Source organism: Arvicanthis niloticus, chromosome 18 (assembly GCF_011762505.2).
Source record: "Arvicanthis niloticus isolate mArvNil1 chromosome 18, mArvNil1.pat.X, whole genome shotgun sequence".
Taxonomy (NCBI): Eukaryota; Metazoa; Chordata; class Mammalia; order Rodentia; family Muridae; genus Arvicanthis; species Arvicanthis niloticus.
Genome location: NC_047675.1, coordinates 33,110,740 through 33,127,713, shown reverse-complemented (window position 1 = coordinate 33,127,713; position 16,974 = coordinate 33,110,740). Strand labels below are relative to the sequence as shown.

Genomic DNA, 16,974 nt, shown 5'->3' with positions numbered 1-16,974 from the left:
ACTTAAAGTGGAGGGGCCTGGGTGTGACTCCTAACATCAGGAAGTAAAGTACAGACTACTACCAGCTGTTAGAGGTTACTGTGATCTGTGTCACACAGCATTTTCAGGGCTACCTTATCTGGGGACCTTGTAAACTGGGTGGCATCTGTTTAGCAGTAGTAACTAGGTTGTCCCATGGGAACTCAGACCTAACGGTGTCGTTCTTATAATCCCAGCCCTTTGGAGCTGGAAGCAAGAGGACCAGGAGGTAGGGTCTGCCTGAGCCTTGGGGTTTGCAGGCCTTCTGAGCACCCCTGCTTCCTGCCCTGCTAAGGAAAGCAGAGCACAATCCAGAAGCTTTACCTGAAGTAAGGTTTCCTCTCAAAGAACTCCATACTAGAATCAAAAATGAGAAGACTCCAGTAGCTCAAGAAGGGAAAAGGGTTTATTAGACTTCTCCAGGACAGGACCAGCAGAGGCTGGGCTCAGTTCTCAGTGAAGGAAGGCAGCGATGAAGACCTGCCTGCCTGCCATCTCTCCTGATGGAAATGGCACTGTGTGCACAGAAGCCATGAGCTCCTGCAAGGAGGACCTGAAGCTCCAGATGCAAGCTTAGGAGGGTGGGCTGGCTTTTCCTACTTTCACAGTCAGCTCACAAGTAGCCAAAGTTAAGAGGAAAGGAGTGAGAGCAGGGGCCTGGTGGTTCCCACTCCTTAACACTTTCCAGATGGTTTTTCTCTTTATTTATAAACAAGACAGAAATCAAAGCAGCATTAATTTAGGGGAACAAAAGTTAGACAAAAACAGATCAGGGCAAGGAGTGTGAGCATCCAGTAGTGAAGTATGCAGAACCAGTGTCAGGTGTCCTACATGGTGAAGCATCTCTGCAGCTGCGGAGGCCTCTCCTTCATCCTACTAGGTTGGCAGCCAGGCAGTTGAGGGAATACTATTGACTTCACGACGTCAGGCCCTGCCTGGCCACTGGTGTAGGAAGTCCCATCAATTTGCTCCAGTCAAACTCCCAATTTCATTAGCAACATGAAGCTTTAGCTCTCCTGTCCAAAGTCCTCAGAGAATTTCTTTACTTTCAGGAGGTCGTCTGCATTCACTGTGGGCCGGGTAGTGGCCAAAGACCGGAGCATGTCCGACTGCAAAGACAAGCATGCAGCTGAGAAAGGCTGACTCCAGGGCCTCAGCACTCTCCTTTTGTCGTGCTGTCTAACTGACAAGAGGCCTGCCTTCCATCTGAAAGACTACTTCACCCACAGCTCCACCCATCCCACCCCATCCCATCGGTAGTTTCCTTACTGAATTCACTCCGCAGTACAGACAGCTGCTGGGAGAGACTGGGTGCTACAGCTGAAAAAACTAGGAGAGGTCTAGACTGTTGAGGTAAGAGTGAAAAAAGATTTTCACTGGCTTCCTTCTGGACCAAAAGCCAGGCCTTGGAATGATAATTAGTGGCTTGACTTTACTTTTCCTCTTAAAGACCCTCAGGGTCTCAGCAAGAACCTACAATCCCAAAGGCTCTGGGAGGGCTGTGAGCCAGGACAATAGGAAGATGCTTATCTTCGTTCTGGATTTTGTGGTTCTCTCCCATTGGGTCACTTACCATGCAGACCACAGGCTCTAAGAGTTTATCACCAGGGACATCCATCCAAGTCATCTCTATGGCCCCTGGATCTCCTGGAGAACATGGAGTCAGAAGATCATCAATCATAACACTAGGGTTGGTTCGAGAAGGGCCACAAACCTGAAACCAAGCAGAGACCATGAGGCTGGCTGTTCTTGGTGGCAGTGTGTACATCAGGAGCTAAGGATGGCTGAAGGGAATACTGAGGCTCTAGTCATCAAAGTTGGAGGAGGGAAAAGCACCTTTAAAATAGTCTGAGGGCCGGAAAGATGACTCAGTCAGTGCTTAAAGGTACTTGGCATGCAAACCTGGCGACCTGAGTTCCATCACAAAGTTGTCCTGTTACCTCTAAAACATGCTGTGGAACCTTTGTATTCTGCCCTCCCTACCCCCACAGTATTTAAAACAAGTCAAACAAGAAACCCTGGCAAACACCTGTAATCTTAGCAAGTACAGGATATATGAATTCAAGGTCATCTTCAACTATAGGATGAGTTTGAGATTGTTCTGGACTAACTGAACCATCTTAAGAAACAAATGTACGTAGCCTGTAAGATGGCTTAGCAGGTAAAGGCATCTGTGACCAAGCCTGATGACCCGAGTTGGATCTCCCAGATCCACATAGTAGAAGAGAACTCCTTATGATCTATGTGTGCACACACGCAACAACTAAACAACCGATAAACAAAAGAGGTCCAAGAGGGCTGATCTGGTTTCAGAGGTGAATGGACAGTATGATCTTCCAGCTGCTGGCCTCCGAATCTTCCTGTAGCCCCAAATATTTCATCTTCCACAATAATGCCACCAAGACTCATCCCATAAATGTTTGAGACAGGGTTTCTCTGTGTTGCCCTGGCTGTCCTGGAACTCACTCGGTAGACCAGGCTGGCCTCAAACTCAGAAATCCACCTGCCTCTGCCTCCCAAGTGCTGGGATTAAAGGTGTGCGCCACCACCGACCGGTGTGGTTTGTCTTCAAACTGCTCGCCCCTCCAAACTTCTGAGACTCCTAATGACACTCTGTTGACAGGTACCCACTATTTAAAGGAGAATTAGCATTTCTCTCATTGGTTGTCTCCATTATTGCCTTCCATACACCCAGGACAGGGCTGGCAAACAGAACAACCCACAGCAGACATTCAGCAAAGATGTGCTTGAATGAGTGGGCAAGTCCCCCTTCCATTTACTGTGTCTGAAACAGTGCAAGTGCTTGGTTGTCAAGTGCTTGGTTGTGTGCACTCTGCCCTCCAGCATGATGCTGCCTGCCTATCTTCTGTTTCCTATAGCTGAAAAGCATTATACTCCAGCAGTAGCGGCAGGCAGGATGTGTGGTACTGCTCCAGTCCTAGAGCAAAAGGGTACTTTAATACCTACCCTTGGTTCTCCCACAGAGAATGTCCCTTGAACAGCCAGAAAGTTGAAGAGGCTACCCACACCTCATGATTAGTAACACTGCCTAAGCCACTGCTGCCACTCACCTTCTTGAAGTGTGTTGCTGACTGTACTTTTCTGACTGGCTGCATGAGGGAGTCCCGCACAATGATGCTGATATCTGCTCCTGAGTAGCCTTCTGTCTTGCGGGCCAGCTCATGTATGTTAGCATCTGTGAGGTTGTGAGGTGTGCTTCCCAGATGTAACCGAAACATCTGGGCACGGGCCGCTTCCTCTGGCAATGGGATATAAATTCGCTTTTCAAACCTGGAAAGATGCATGACATGAAATGAAAGCTGAGCTGATCGCAGAATGGTGGGAAGGGAGCATGCATATTGAAATGAGTGGTCCAGGCCCAATACCCAGCTTTACCAAAGGGCTCTGACATGCAGACTTGGGAAGATTCTTGAGAAATGAGCGCAGATGGCTAGTTACAAACTGACCATAGCTAGAAAAGATAACAGACTCCTTCTAGAGGAGACTCACCTCCTCCTGATGGCTGAATCCAACACCCAGGGGATGTTTGTGGCACCAAGAACAAGAGTCCCATCATTATTATTTCCCACTCCTGTGGAGAATGGGAGACAAGTGACTGAAGATGCCTGCAGGAGCAGCCAGACCCCATGGGAAACTAAACCATGTCTTGTAGAGACCTACAGCACCACTTGTTCAGAGGAATGGGAAGGTGACATGGCAAAGGCCTCGGAATCCTCTCTCCTCCAATGCAGCTACATAATGGAGCCCTGGGTTGCTTTTAGGTAGAAGACAGTCAGAGTGACAAAGCACATGCACACACCTTGCATCTGGACCAAGAACTCTGTTTTGATCCTTCGGGCGGCCTCACTCTCATTTTCATTCCGTGACCCACAGAGGGAATCCACCTCATCAATGAAGATGATAGAAGGCTTGTGCTGCCTGGCCAACTCAAACAGGTTCTTGACCAGCCTGTGGGAATGAGAAAGGGGTCAAGACCTAGACACTCCACCCAAATATGCCCACCCTGAGACCCAGTGGTTAGACCTGGTGCCTCTCCCACAAGAAGGCTTTTTAAAAAAATGGAACAGGAAAAACAGGGCAGACAAGTCCTCAAACAGTAGTGAATCAAGAACTTGCTTTGGCATCAGCCTCAAATCTTGGGAGGGGAGCCCCATTCATTAGCTCTTTGCCTTTCTCTGAGACTCAGATTCATATCAAAGAATGGAGGTCATCTTGAGGAATAAGCTAAACCCATGAAATGCCCCCAAAGAGGATATACAACTGACTATAGATGTGGTGACACATGTCTGTTACCCCAACACTGAGAAGGTAGTGCTAGGAGAATCAGAAGTTCAAGGTAAGCCTCTGCTGCTACTGATGTAGATTGCAGCCAGCCTGAGGTACACGAGATTCCGTCTCATAAAACCAAAAAGAAATGATACATACTTAGAATTGGTTCATTTCCCTATTTTTATTTTACTTACATTGGTGTTCTGCCTGTATGTATGTCTGTGTGGGGGTGTCAGATTCTCTGGAATTGGAATTACACAAGTTGTGAACTGGCTGTTGTGGGTGCTGAGAGTTGAACCCAGGTCCTTTGAACCCTGAGCCATCTCCCTAGCTCCTTTCTTTTTTTATTTGCTTTGAGACAAGGTCCAATTACACAGAGCAGGCTGAACTTGAACTTGTAATCCTTCTGCCTCTGTATCCAGAGTGCTAGGATTACAGGGGTGCCTCATCATTTCCAAGTTTCCAGACATGTGTCTCAGGACAGCATCTCAAGAAGTAAGAGCCTGTTCTGACTACTACCCCTGATGATCCAACAGCAGCTCCTCTGGGAAATGATTTCCAAGGAGCCAGGAAGCTGGACTCCCAGCAGCTGCCAAGGCTGCTGTAGCATAGCTGATGGCTGACTTACTTCTCGCTTTCCCCCAACCACTTAGACATCAGATCCGAGGAGGACACAGAGAAGAAGGTGGAGTTGTTGGCTTCTGTTGCCACGGCTTTGGCCAGGTAGGACTTGCCTGTGCCTGGGGGCCCAAAGAGCAGTATACCTCGCCAAGGAGTGCGTTTGCCTGTAATAAGAATGAACAGAACTCAGCTGTTTCCTGATGGTGAAAAAGGAACAAAGGAAAGTTAAAGAGCTGAAGGCAGGGCAGGAGAATGCTTGTCCTACAAGCATGAGTACTAAACTACAGCCCCCGGCACCTGAAAATACCAGGCAAGAGTGGTGGCTTGCCTATAACCCCAGTGTTTGGAGAGCAGAGCTAGGGAATCCCTAGAGGAAGCTGGCTAGACAAGCTGAATCATCAAGTATTGGGGTTAAGTATTAGCTCTGCTTCCCCAACAACCCCATGTGTCTGTGATATGGTGAACAGCAACTGAGAGAGAGACACCTGACATCATCCTCTGACCTCCATATACATGAATATACACATGCATTCCCACACATGGGAAAACATAGAGAACTATGCATGAACATACCACACATACAACAATCAAACTGTGGGGTTGGAGGGATGGCTTGGTTAATAGCACTCAATACTTTTCCAGAAGACCTGGGTTTGATCCCAGCACCCACAGGCAGGTCATAACTGTAATTCCAGTTTCGGGGGACCCAGCACTCTTCTAGCCTTCAAGGCAACTGCACAAATATGGTACACAGACAAACCATGCAGGCAAAAACACCAATACACATAAAATAACAAATCTCAAAAACAAAGTTATAAAATTTACATAAAAAAATCAAGTGTAAAGCCTTTAGTCACAGTCACTACAGGAAAAGAGAGTTACATAAAAACTACTGATTTCCCAAGAGAACCAAACACCTGTTGGGAATTCAGACCTCATCTTACCTTGTCCTTGACAAGGGAATTGGCCAACTCTGGTTCCTGACTCTGCTTGTTCACTGAGATGGTCTACTCCAAGTTCAAGTCTTATGAATCTCATAATTTAGCCAAGAACGGCCCCAACCTTCTGATCATCCTGCCTTTTAAGTGCTGAGACCACAGGAATGACACCACATCCAACTTCTGTGATGCTGAGAGCCAAACCCAGGGCTTTACACATGGTAGAACTACCATTCAAGCTATATTCCCAGCTCACAAAAACATCAGGTTCAGGGGTATACTGTTTGCCTAGGTCCCATGTTCCATCCCAGCAAAAGGAAAAAATAAACAACCCAACAAGTCACATAATAGATGGCTGTGTTGAGCAGGACAGATACAACAGGCAGCAAGACCAGAATCTATGCTCTGTGAGCTGTCTTGTTAGAACATGAGACTGTCTACCTTCTGTTCTGAGATGCTAAGGGCGGAACCCCAAGCTAGGAATAAAGCTGGTAGTTTATTCCTGGGCTAGTGACTACATTCTACTTACTTTTATTTTTTAAGACGGGGTTTCTCTGAATAGCCCTGGCTGTTGTCAAGCTTAATCTGTAGACCAGGCTAGTATTGAACTCTGAGGTCCACCTGCCTCTGCCTTCTAAATGCTGGGATCAAAGATATGCATTGTGCTACATTCTCACCTGTGAATAAGTGTGGGAATTTAATTGGCAAAATCACAGCTTCTTTGAGAGCCTCTTTAGCCCCCTCCAGTCCAGCTACATCATTCCACCGTATGTTGGGCTTCTCCATTACAACAGCGCCTGCAAGGAGGAGGACCCCAGACTGACCCATGAGCACAAGTAGACCCGAAAAAGAACCCATGCCACATCCCTTCTATTACCACGGGCCTCAGGCCTCTTACCCATCAACTGTTCTTGTAATTTCTTTTTCTCTGGATTATCCCCTTCGCTGTCACTGTCACTACTAAGAAAGGAAACAGAAGATCAAGTTGGCCCTCCATTATGGGAGCAAGGAGGCTCTGTGAGTGAGGCCAGCTCTAGGAGCACATGTGCCTATGCATGTGTGTGTGCACTTGTGCATATGCACTTGTGCGAGTGTTGCTGGCTGAGCACTGGTGAGGGACAAGCAAAGAGCTATCTAAATGTGAGTGCCAAATCCCTCAGAAAACATTCATAACCCATTCTTGATTCTCCACTAAAGGAGTAAGATTGGCAGCTGCCTTTCCTAAGGGCTAATGAGGGCAATGTGCTTCAGCTGAACTTTTTTTTTTTTTTTCCAGAGCTGAGGACCGAACCCAGGGCCTTGCACTTGTTAGACAAGTGCTCTACCACTGAGCTAAATCCCCAACCCCGCTTCAGCTGAACTTAACACCAAGTTAAGCTGGATAATTGTCAGAGGTTTTTTCAGATGAACTCAAAAACAGACAACATGGAGTCCTCACTCCAGAGAATTCAAAGGGCAAAGAAGACATGAAGTTTAAAATTAAATAAAGTTAATAAATTTAAAACTACATAATGAAAACTTGTCTCACAACAACACAAAACAAAAATTGTTAAAGGGGAATTGTGTTCTCATGCCAAGAACCAGCTGCTGCCCAGCCTTCACTTTTCCATCTTCAAACCCTCCTGGTTACCCGTCTCCTGTCCCTTTCTAATCTGTCTTTCATTCTGGGAAATCAGACGTTCTTTCTTTCTGCTTAATGAAAGCAGCTGCTGGTGTTATGATCACAAGTAGATACATACCCCATAAGAAGGGTGCAACAGAAAAGTCCAAGGCAGCTTTAGCGTCAAGAATGACAGCAACCCCATGAAATAGGAACATGTGCCTGGGAACTCTGGCCCCGTGAGCTGTACACTCCAGGACACTCACCCCTTGCCTTCACTCTGATTCTCTTTGACTGGCTTCTTGCCATGCTTCTCTTTGTTTCGTAAATAGTCCTTGAGCTTCTCTGCTCTGTCTAGGTACTGCATGCACTTTGCTCGAATGCTCTCCTTGGCCTTGTCACTGTGTGCTTCATCTGCAAAAGAAGAAACCCAGTGGACTCCCTGAGCCCCATGTGCCTGCCCTCCTCTTCCAGGACACTGCGGCCAGGTGACCCCAACAGTGACTCACATTTGATGGCGTGGAGGAAATACTCCACAGCATGCTGGTAGAGCCTGAGTGCCTCCTCGTAGTTCTTGGCTTTGTCCTCTTCTGTGGCTTTTGTCACCAGATCAATGGCTTTCTGGAAAGGCAAGGCATAGAGCTCAATGCTCCCCAAGGGATCCAAAAAGCCTTTGGAGTCACAGGCAGCAGGATGAGATAAGATGGGAGTTAGTGCCAGGTCTGTGGGTTTATTGGTTGCAGGCCATTACGTTGCCCTACTTTCCTGCAACCAACTAGAAGAGCTTGAAAAGACAGCTGGCTTTCCTAGGGAACTCAACAGTCAGAAGCCACCCCTTCCTCCATCCTGTTCTGGAGCTTGGCTAATGGAAACTGACATTAATGTCTGGGGCTGGGGCTCCAAAGGCAGGCCCACGGAACAAGTCCGAGTCTATTCCAGTCAATTTCAGTGCTCCAAGGGAAAGAGGGACTTGCTCAGCAAAGCCAGAAACCATACTTGGTCCAGACTCCCTTCCCTTCCCCTCCCCTCCCCTCCCTCCCCTCCAAAATGCAGCCAGTTAAGAAAGCCCTTCATGGACCTGACAGTTTCAATCCAACAGAAAGATTCAAAGCTACCTCTAGCCTTCTCTACTGTCCAGATCACTCTAGGGGCAGAAGACAATAGTTTTCTTGAACTGCCTAAAGCTGATGCCTGAGAAGGGAGGCTCAGCCACATTATAAACCAGTAGCTCCAGGAACAAAGGTGCCAGTGGAGGGAACTGCCTGCTGGCTCTCTAAGAACTGAGTGACACCTTTGAGACACTCACAATCCCTGCAGGCCCACACTCTGAGCTCAACTGGAGGCCCCATACAAGCCAGTTTCAAAAACTGCAGCTTCCTAAATCCACAGAGCCTGGCCAGAATTCTCCATCTGGTGTGGCACTAGCCGCCTGGCAGGCAGATGCCACTGCAGACCCCACTCTAGCCACGGCAAACAACAACCTCCTGACCAGCTCTTGGCAGGGCCAGGGCATTTGTTGAGCCATTCTCATCCATAAGAAAGGCACACAGACAGCTCTGTAAGACTGCCAGGCTGGGGTGAGTGGATAGGCTACACGAGAGGAACTCACTAGAATGAGAAAACAAGAAAAGTGAGAATGTGGACGGCTGACATGCTTTGATCCTTGCTGCCTACGCACAGCATGGCCAGCTGACCCATCTTGCAGGTGAGCATGCTTGTCTCCCTCCGAAGTTCTTTATAAACCATGGAGACAGGACCTGGTCCTGGTGGCTTCTTTTCTCCACAATCAACACCCTCAGTTCTTTGGACTTTCCATTCTGTATGTCTGGTTTAGATCTGCCCTTTTAAAATGAAGTACAGTGGGAAGAGTTGGAGGGCTGCTGAGATGGCTCAGTAGGTAAAGTCACTGGCTGTGCAAACCTGGAGCCCAGAGTTAAATTCCTAGAACCCATGGAGGAAGGAGACACCTACCTAATTCCTGAGGAGACCCCACATACAAGGAGAGCCTACTGCTCCTCAAAGTTGTCCTCTGACCTCAACACATACAAACAAATAATGTATAACAGTTAAAAATAAGGCAAAAAGATAGTCAGCAATTATAAACATTTGTTGCTCTTGTAGAGAAATCTGGTTTGAATTCCAGCTAGGGGATCTGATGCCCCTTCTAGCCTCCCCAACAGAAGATAGATAGGTAGGTAGGTAGGTAGGTAGGTAGGTAGATAGATAGGCAGGCAGGCAGGCAGGCAGGCAGGCAGGCAGATAGCTGGCTGGGGGTGGGTGGGGGTGGTGACACATAACTTAATCCTAGCACCTGGGAGGCAGAGGCAGGTCAGAGACCAACCTGGTCTACAGAGCTGGTTCCACAACAATCAAGGCCACACAGAGAAACCCTGTCTTGAAAAAGCACCCCCATACCCTCAAAACACCCCCAACAAAACCCTAGTGCACAGACATACAGGCAGGCAAAACACCCCCAACAAAATAAAGTAAGTATGAGTCTAGAATGATGAGTCTGTGGTTAATGGAACTTGCTGCTCTTTTTTTGTTTTGTTTTGTTTTGTTTTGTTTTGTTTTGAAACAGGGTCTCACTCTGTGGCTCTGACTGGCCTGGAACTCCAAATGTAAATGAGGCTGGCCTCAGCCTCCAGAGAGGTGCTAAGATAAAGGCATATACCACCAAGCATGGCTGCACTTGCTGCTCTTGTAGAGGACCTTGTTTGATTCCCAGCACCCATGTGGTGGCTCACAACTTTCTGTGACTCCAGTTCTAGGGGATCTGACACCTCCTTCTGGACACTGAAAGCATCAGGCATGCAACAAGGTGCATATACACATACAGGCAAACATGCATAAAAATAAAAAACCAAAGAGTTGGCTCAGAACAATAAGTGAGGTTCCTCTATCCCCATAGAGCACAGCAGGCCTGTCTCATCTCTTTTAAACACTATGAGAGCTCCTACTGGCTCACTACATTTTTCTGGCAACCAATGCTGTCTTTCACTTGCTAAGAAGGTCTTAGTTTTAAAGGAGTGAAACAGTTTTGCATAACAGGAGGTAAGGTGACAAATTAAACTGCCAGCCCTGCCACATCTCTAGTGACACCAAGAGCAGATTTGGGCTGATGAAGGAAAGTGTAACAAATGTGTGCTCCCAGGAACCTGACAGAATTTCTGTAAAAACTCAGTCAGCAAGTATGTTAGGTTTCATGAGCACAAATGCAGTTTCAGACAACATGAGCTAGGATATCATCCGATAAAACTCTATTTATAGGCATCAAAATCTGAATTTCAAATTATGTCATGGAAGCCTGAAAGCCCCTTTCCCCAAGTCATTTAAACAATGTAAACGACTGTGATATTATATTAAGCCAACCAAGTCAGACACAGAGAACCACACAGAGAATGTATGAATCCATTTAAAGAAAACTTCAGCCGGGCAGTGGTGGTGCACACCTTTAATCCCAGCACTTGGGAGGCAGAGGCAGGAGGATTTCTGAGTTCGAGGCCAGCCTGGTCTACAGAGTGAGTTCCAGGACAGCCAGGACTACACAGAGAAACCCTGTCTCAAAAAACAAACAAACAAACAAGAAAAGAAAACTTCAGCCAACTGGTAGTGACACATGCCTTTAATCCCAACACTCAGGAGGTAGAAGCAGGTGGATCTCTGAGTTTGAGGCCATTCTGGACAGCCAGGACAGCCAGAGCTACACAGAGAAACCCTGTCCCCAAAACAAAACAAAAAGCAAGCAGAAACTGACCTGTTGCCTGCCTTTCATGGTGCTAGTCTCTGGGGGAGAAAAGACCATGCATGCCACAGTACTGACCTGCCAGGCAAGCCATGCTCATTGGTCCAACAATGGAACAAAGGTTATGGGGGCACTCAACTGTATTTGGCTTGGATCTGAGGCCTGCTGTATAGGAGAGAGTTCAGACCTGGCACTGTAAACCTTAGGGATCACAGGCCTAGAGAAGAGCCTACTACTGTTGTTTTATTAGAAGACATGGTGCTGAAATGCCTTCTAAATATTTATACTTCTATCTGCAGATATAATCAAGGCCACAAAAGCTTCTGTCCTCTCAATGGCTAGCAGTTAATGCAGAGAGTCCTAAATGAGAGTCTCTGTTGAGGGCTCAGCCCTAAGTGAGACTTTATCAACCCATGTCCCCAGGGCACAAGGAAAACAGCTGGAAGAGGGGAGGAAAGAGCCAGAGGATGCAGAGGGGCGATGTGAACAGAAGCTTACCTGCACAAGATGAACTAAGACCAATCAGCATTTAAGAAGCACTAACTAGACATAGTGGTGTATTAATAAACAAAAGAGAGCAAGGACACAGGAACAGGGGTTGTACTGGCGGTGCCTGAGGGGTGTGGGGAAGGAGTTGAAAGTACACAAAACCAAGGCACATTGCTGACATGTATGAAACGTCTAAGAATAACGGGGATTCTGGGGGAAAAAAAAAAATCTGCTTCCTACTCGAGCCTGACAGCCCGAGTCCAACATCCAGAAGACAGCTGATGCCTGAGTGTTAACCTCTGACCTCCACATGGGCAGTGGGATGGGAGTGGGTGTGCTGGCACTAGCACACTCATACACATGCGCACCAAACATATGCACACATACATAACAACAACAATATACAAATAAAGTGTCTAGGATAGGCAGTGCCACAGACAGAGTATGCTACATGGGACAGAAGGGCTGAGCAACAATGATTAAGGGCACAAAGTTTCTTTGGTGATGATTCAAACCTCTAAACGCACTGGATGGTGCAGTTGAAATAGATGACCGTTATAGCACGAGTGCTATCTCCTCGTAAAGCTGTTTCCTAAAAGTTGGATAAATATTCTTGGTTCACAGGTAGTGTTAACTCTGACCAGGCAGGTGGACTGAAGTTGGTTTAACCCTTAGAACAAACAGAACAGTTTCTGCAGTGAATGGTGGGTTATGGCTTTGAATTCTATCTAATTTCAAACCTTGTACTCCAATTTACTCCCACTCCTGTATTTCTTGGAGCAGCCACCCCCCCCCCACACACACACACATACGCACACCAGGTATGTAAATACCACTCATTCTTTGATGCTCTGGCTAAAGTCCTTTCCTTCATAAAGTCTAACCTGGTTCCGCCCAAACGCTTACTTTATTAGCAAAGACTTAGCGAGAACATGACATGCTGAACCTATGTTACAAATGCTTTTCCTGAATTATTCAGTCTTAGGCCGTCTGACAACCACCCTACAAGGGCACTGCCTATTTTAGTGATGAGGAAATCCAACATTCCAACATCCAAAACCAAGACACGTTAGTGAGTGGCATTTAAACACAAGCCTGATGCCTGAACATGTTTACGATTTCTGACGGATCTAGAAAGAGCCTTTCCTTCATCCGGGCGGCGCCACCCCAGCCAGCATCGCCCTGCACGACGTAGGGAATGAATGAAGGGTGGCTGGCAGAGAAACCGGGGGCTCGTTGGAAGAAGCTCAGGGGCTGCCAGGGCGCCCGGCAGGAGCAAGTGAACGCCTCTCCCGGAGCGACCCGCCGGACCCGGGCGCGCTCAGGGGGAGGCGGCGCTGCTGCAAGGCGGCAGTTCAGCCCCGGGCTGGGCGTTCTGGGCTCCCGCCCGCCGGTTCGGCTTGGGCCGGGGTCCAGTGAAGACGTCCCTTCGGGCTCCGAGCGCAAGAGAGGCTGCAGCACGGGTGGGACGAGGCAGCCTGACTGGGACCGCCAGGCCGGGCTCCGAGGAGGCCACCGCCCGCCCGCTCCGCGGCCCGCAGGCCCTGCCGCCTTCGGCCTCCGCCGGCGCGCCGCACCCAAGTACCTGGAGGGTTGACGTTGTCATTTCATATCCTGGGTCCGCCCCACACCCCGCGGTGCTGCTTGCGGCCTCGGTCCGGCCCGGAGGAGCCGAGGTGGTGGGTCCGCCGCTTAGGAGCCCGGCAGATAGGCTCTCGGAGCGGGCAGAGCTGCCACTGGCAGTCGGAGCCGAGTCCGAGGGTGAACGAGGAGAGCGGCCCAGAGCGGCCCAGCCGGAGTCACGCGGCTGCCGCTCTGCGGCCATGGCCCGCAACTGCAGGCATCGCTCCTCTAAGAAGGGCGGGGCCTGAAGGGGCGGGGGGTCTGTTGGGATCCCCGTGAAGGGCTAGCCCAAAGGCGAGTAAAACTTGGGGGAGGGGCGGGGCCTAGTGAGGGGTGGAACCAACAGGGGCGGAGCCTGATAGGTCTGGGCGAGGGGCGGGGCTGGACGAGGGCAAAGACGGGAGTACTGGGCAGAGTGGAGGACCCAGGTGGGGCGGGGGCGACCGAGGGAGGTCTTGTAAGAGAGTGAGGGGCAGGGCAGAGGGAACAAATAGAATCTGTACCCCACTTACCTAACCAAAAAAAGTAAGCTCCCTGGAGCTGTGTTTTCCGGCTACTTAATAGAGTATGTTAATTAGTATTTCCCTTGTCTGGCTTTAATGAAAGAGCTAGGGTATACACAGTGAATGCCATACTGTGGGTTCAATCCCTGGTAATTGTTACGATGGAATGACTCTAAAGTCCGTTTTGTGATAGTTTTTATTATTTTTGTTTTGTTTTGTTTTCAAGACAGGGTTTCGCCGGGCAGTGGTGGCGCATGCCTTTAATCCCAGCACTTGGGAGGCAGAGGTAGGCGGATTTCTGAGTTCGAGGCCAGCCTGGTCTACCAAGTGAGTTCCAGGACAGCCAAGGCTACACAGAGAAACCCTGTCTCGAAAAAAACCAAAAAAAAAAAAAAAAAAAAAAAGACAGGGTTTCACTGTATAGCCTTGGCTGTCCTGGAACTCACACTGTAGACCAGGCTGGCTTTGAACTCAGAGAACTGCCTGCCTGTGCTGGGATTAAAGGTATGGGTTACCATGCCCTGTGATTGATTGATTGATTGATTTGATTGATTGATTGATTTCAGACAAGATCTCTCGCTATAGTACTGTGTCAGGTCCAAAGGAAACTCCATTTCCCCGCAATTCTGGCAGTTAGAGGAAAGCCAGCACTCCTCGGGAACTTGTGAAGTTGCTTCCCCTGTATCACCATTTCCCTTTGCCCTGGCGGGAGGTGGAAATGGCTGGTTGTGGTGCCTATGAGCATAGCAAAGGCGCACACTAGCCTCCAGCCAGCTCCTCCCCTCCCCTAAACTTGGGCTTCCCTCCCCCAGCTACTCATTCCTCCTCATAACCCTGTGATTTCAGCTCTGTGCTCTCGACCTTGTCTTCATCTCTCACTCTCTGCTCTGCTTCTACTTCTTGGACAGTCAGATCCAGTCAGCTGGCCGTGTTCAGTCCACTACTTTCTTTCTGAGCTCTGGAATCTTTCAGATGCCTCTGGCTCTTTTCTTCCTCATAGCTACAATAAAGACCATATTATGGTGGCACATACTTTTAATAACCAGCACTCAGGAGCCAGAGGCAAGAGGACCTCTTGTGAGTTTGAAGACAGCCTAAACTATACAGCAAGCTCCAAGACTGACAGGACTGCATAAAGAGACCCTGTTTCAAGAAACCAGTCAGGGGACTAGAAAGATGCTGGAGAGATGGCTCAGCAGTTAAGAACGCTGGCTGCTCTCCTGGAGGTTCTGAGTTCAGTTCCCAGCAACCACATGATGGCTCACACCATCTGTAATGGGATACAATGACCTCTTCTGGTGTGTCTGAAGACAGCTACAGTGTATTCATATGCATAAAAAATATAAATCTTTTAAAAAGAAAAGAAAAAACAATCAACCAACCAAACATTACATTTAGTGGTCTGTGTCTGTCTGTCTGCCTGCCTGCCTACCTGCCTGCCTTTGTGCCTGTGTGTAGACAAAGGAGTCAGTTCTCTCTGGAGATCAGACTAAAGTTGGCAGGCTTGATGACAAGCACCTTTTATATGCTATGCCATCTGGCCTGTCCAAAGCTGTCCTATATTTTTTTTTTTCTGAGAAAGGGTCTGTAGTCCAGGCTTGCCCTTAATCTTTATATGAAGCTAAAAATGATATTGAGCTTGGAAAAGCAAGGCCAAGGGCTGAAGAGATGGTTTAGTGCTTAAGAATACCGGCTGTCCTTCCAGAGAACCTGAGTCACCCACATGGTGGCTAACAACTGTCTGTAACTATAGTTCCAGGGGACCCGAGGCCTTCTTCTGGACTTCGTGGGTACCAGACACCACAGACATGTGTGCAGACAAAACACTTATACACACAAAATAAAATAACTTTTAAAAAATATTAAAAAGAAAAAGCAAGACTATTTCTCCTGGTCCCTAATAAAGCTGAGAATGACCAGAGTTCCTGATCTTCCTGCTACCATTACCGTCTCCCAAATGCTGGCATTATAGCCGGCACCACACACCACACCAAGGGGTCGGTATAGGCTGGCTGGCTTGCTTTCTTCCTTCCTTCCTTTCTTTCTTTTCTTTCTTTTCTTTCTCTCTCTTCTCTCTCTCTCTCTCTCTCTCTCTCTCTCTCTCTCTCTCTCTCTCTTTCTCTCTCTCATTTTAAATAGATAAATCTAGCCTTAATTTAGGAAACAGCCTGCAAGGGTAGCTGTGGCAATCCAGATAGGGAGGGATTTGGGGGCCTTCTGGAAGAAGAAAGGGAGAGGTTTGAGAAGGTAAGTCCTAACTGTGTAAGCCGAGGACATGGCCACTCCAAGGTATGGTTGAGGGGAAGAAATGAAGGAGAGCGTAGCCAGAGGCATCCAGAAGAATCCAGATCAGGGAGGGAAAGTAGTAGCTTGAACATGGCCAGCTGACTGGACTTGACCAAGAGAGAAGCAACTGGGGTGGAGAGTGAGAGGGGAGGACAGACAGACAGAGGAAATGGAGAAAGCCAAGAGGCTCAGAGAGTGTGTGGCTAACCCTCAGAAAGGGTTATACAGGATGAGAAGGTTAGGAGAGGGAAGGCCATGAGCTGGAAAAGTTTAGGGTAGCAGGTTAGGCTGCGAGCCATCTTGGTCTCTGTAACAGGTATTTTCCAATGCTGAGAGAGCCTGGGACCAGCATTCGACTTGGTATGCTAATAGACACCACTATAACCTTTTTTGTCTTTTTGGACCTGACCAAAAGGATGGAGAGATGGGCTGATATAGGCTCCAGGGAGAGCTGGCAGGGATGACAGATTCCTTCTGCTGCTGGGCTACTTAGAGGCAAATGTAGCACAGAGTCGGGAAGGACCAGCAGCGAATCAGGAGGCTTTGAGTTTGAGGGACTTTTGAAATATCCCTAAAAAAATATCCAGTGGGGAGCTGGAGAGATGGCTCAGAGGTTGAGAGCACTGACTGCTCTTCCAGAGGTCCTGAGTTCAACTCCCAGCAACCACATGGTGGCTCACAACCATCTATAATGAGATCTGGCGCCCTCTTCTTGTGTGCAGGCATATATGTAAGCAGAACACTGTGTACATAATAAATCATTTTTAAAAATATCCAATGGGGCTGTCAGTATTCTGGGCTGTCAGGAGGCACAGCTTCCCACTGTCACCCTCAGCAACCTTAGGGGGTTCTTTAGACTTT

At 48.3% G+C, this 16,974-nt stretch overlaps 1 protein-coding gene across 1 annotated transcript; it reads right to left on the bottom strand.

Annotated features, from left to right (window-relative positions):
• Positions 1 to 406: 406 nt before the first annotated feature.
• Vps4a (vacuolar protein sorting 4 homolog A) lies at positions 407 to 13,620 on the bottom strand. Its single transcript, XM_034522925.1, has 11 exons — positions 13,287 to 13,620; positions 7,977 to 8,088; positions 7,734 to 7,881; positions 6,766 to 6,827; positions 6,545 to 6,664; positions 4,937 to 5,093; positions 3,839 to 3,987; positions 3,529 to 3,610; positions 3,090 to 3,309; positions 1,592 to 1,732; positions 407 to 1,127 (listed from the first exon to the last, which is right to left on the bottom strand). The coding sequence occupies exons 1-11, from the start codon at positions 13,524 to 13,526 to the stop codon at positions 1,026 to 1,028; spliced, it is 1,533 nt and encodes a 510-aa protein (XP_034378816.1). The 5' UTR covers positions 13,527 to 13,620; the 3' UTR covers positions 407 to 1,025.
• Positions 13,621 to 16,974: the final 3,354 nt, after the last annotated feature.

What these genes read in the sequence shown, in the direction of transcription:
- Vps4a (XM_034522925.1), bottom strand. Translation starts at nt 13,526, where the DNA reads ATGGCCGCAGAGCGGCAGCCGCGTGACTCCGGCTGGGCCGCTCTGGGC. An exon ending in TTTCCTCCACGCCATCAAAT is followed by an intron (nt 7,882 to 7,976) that starts GTGAGTCACTGT and finishes CTTCTTTTGCAG; the next exon opens with ATGAAGCACACAGTGACAAG. An exon ending in CAGCAACACACTTCAAGAAG is followed by an intron (nt 1,733 to 3,089) that starts GTGAGTGGCAGC and finishes GCTTGGTTTCAG; the next exon opens with GTTTGTGGCCCTTCTCGAAC.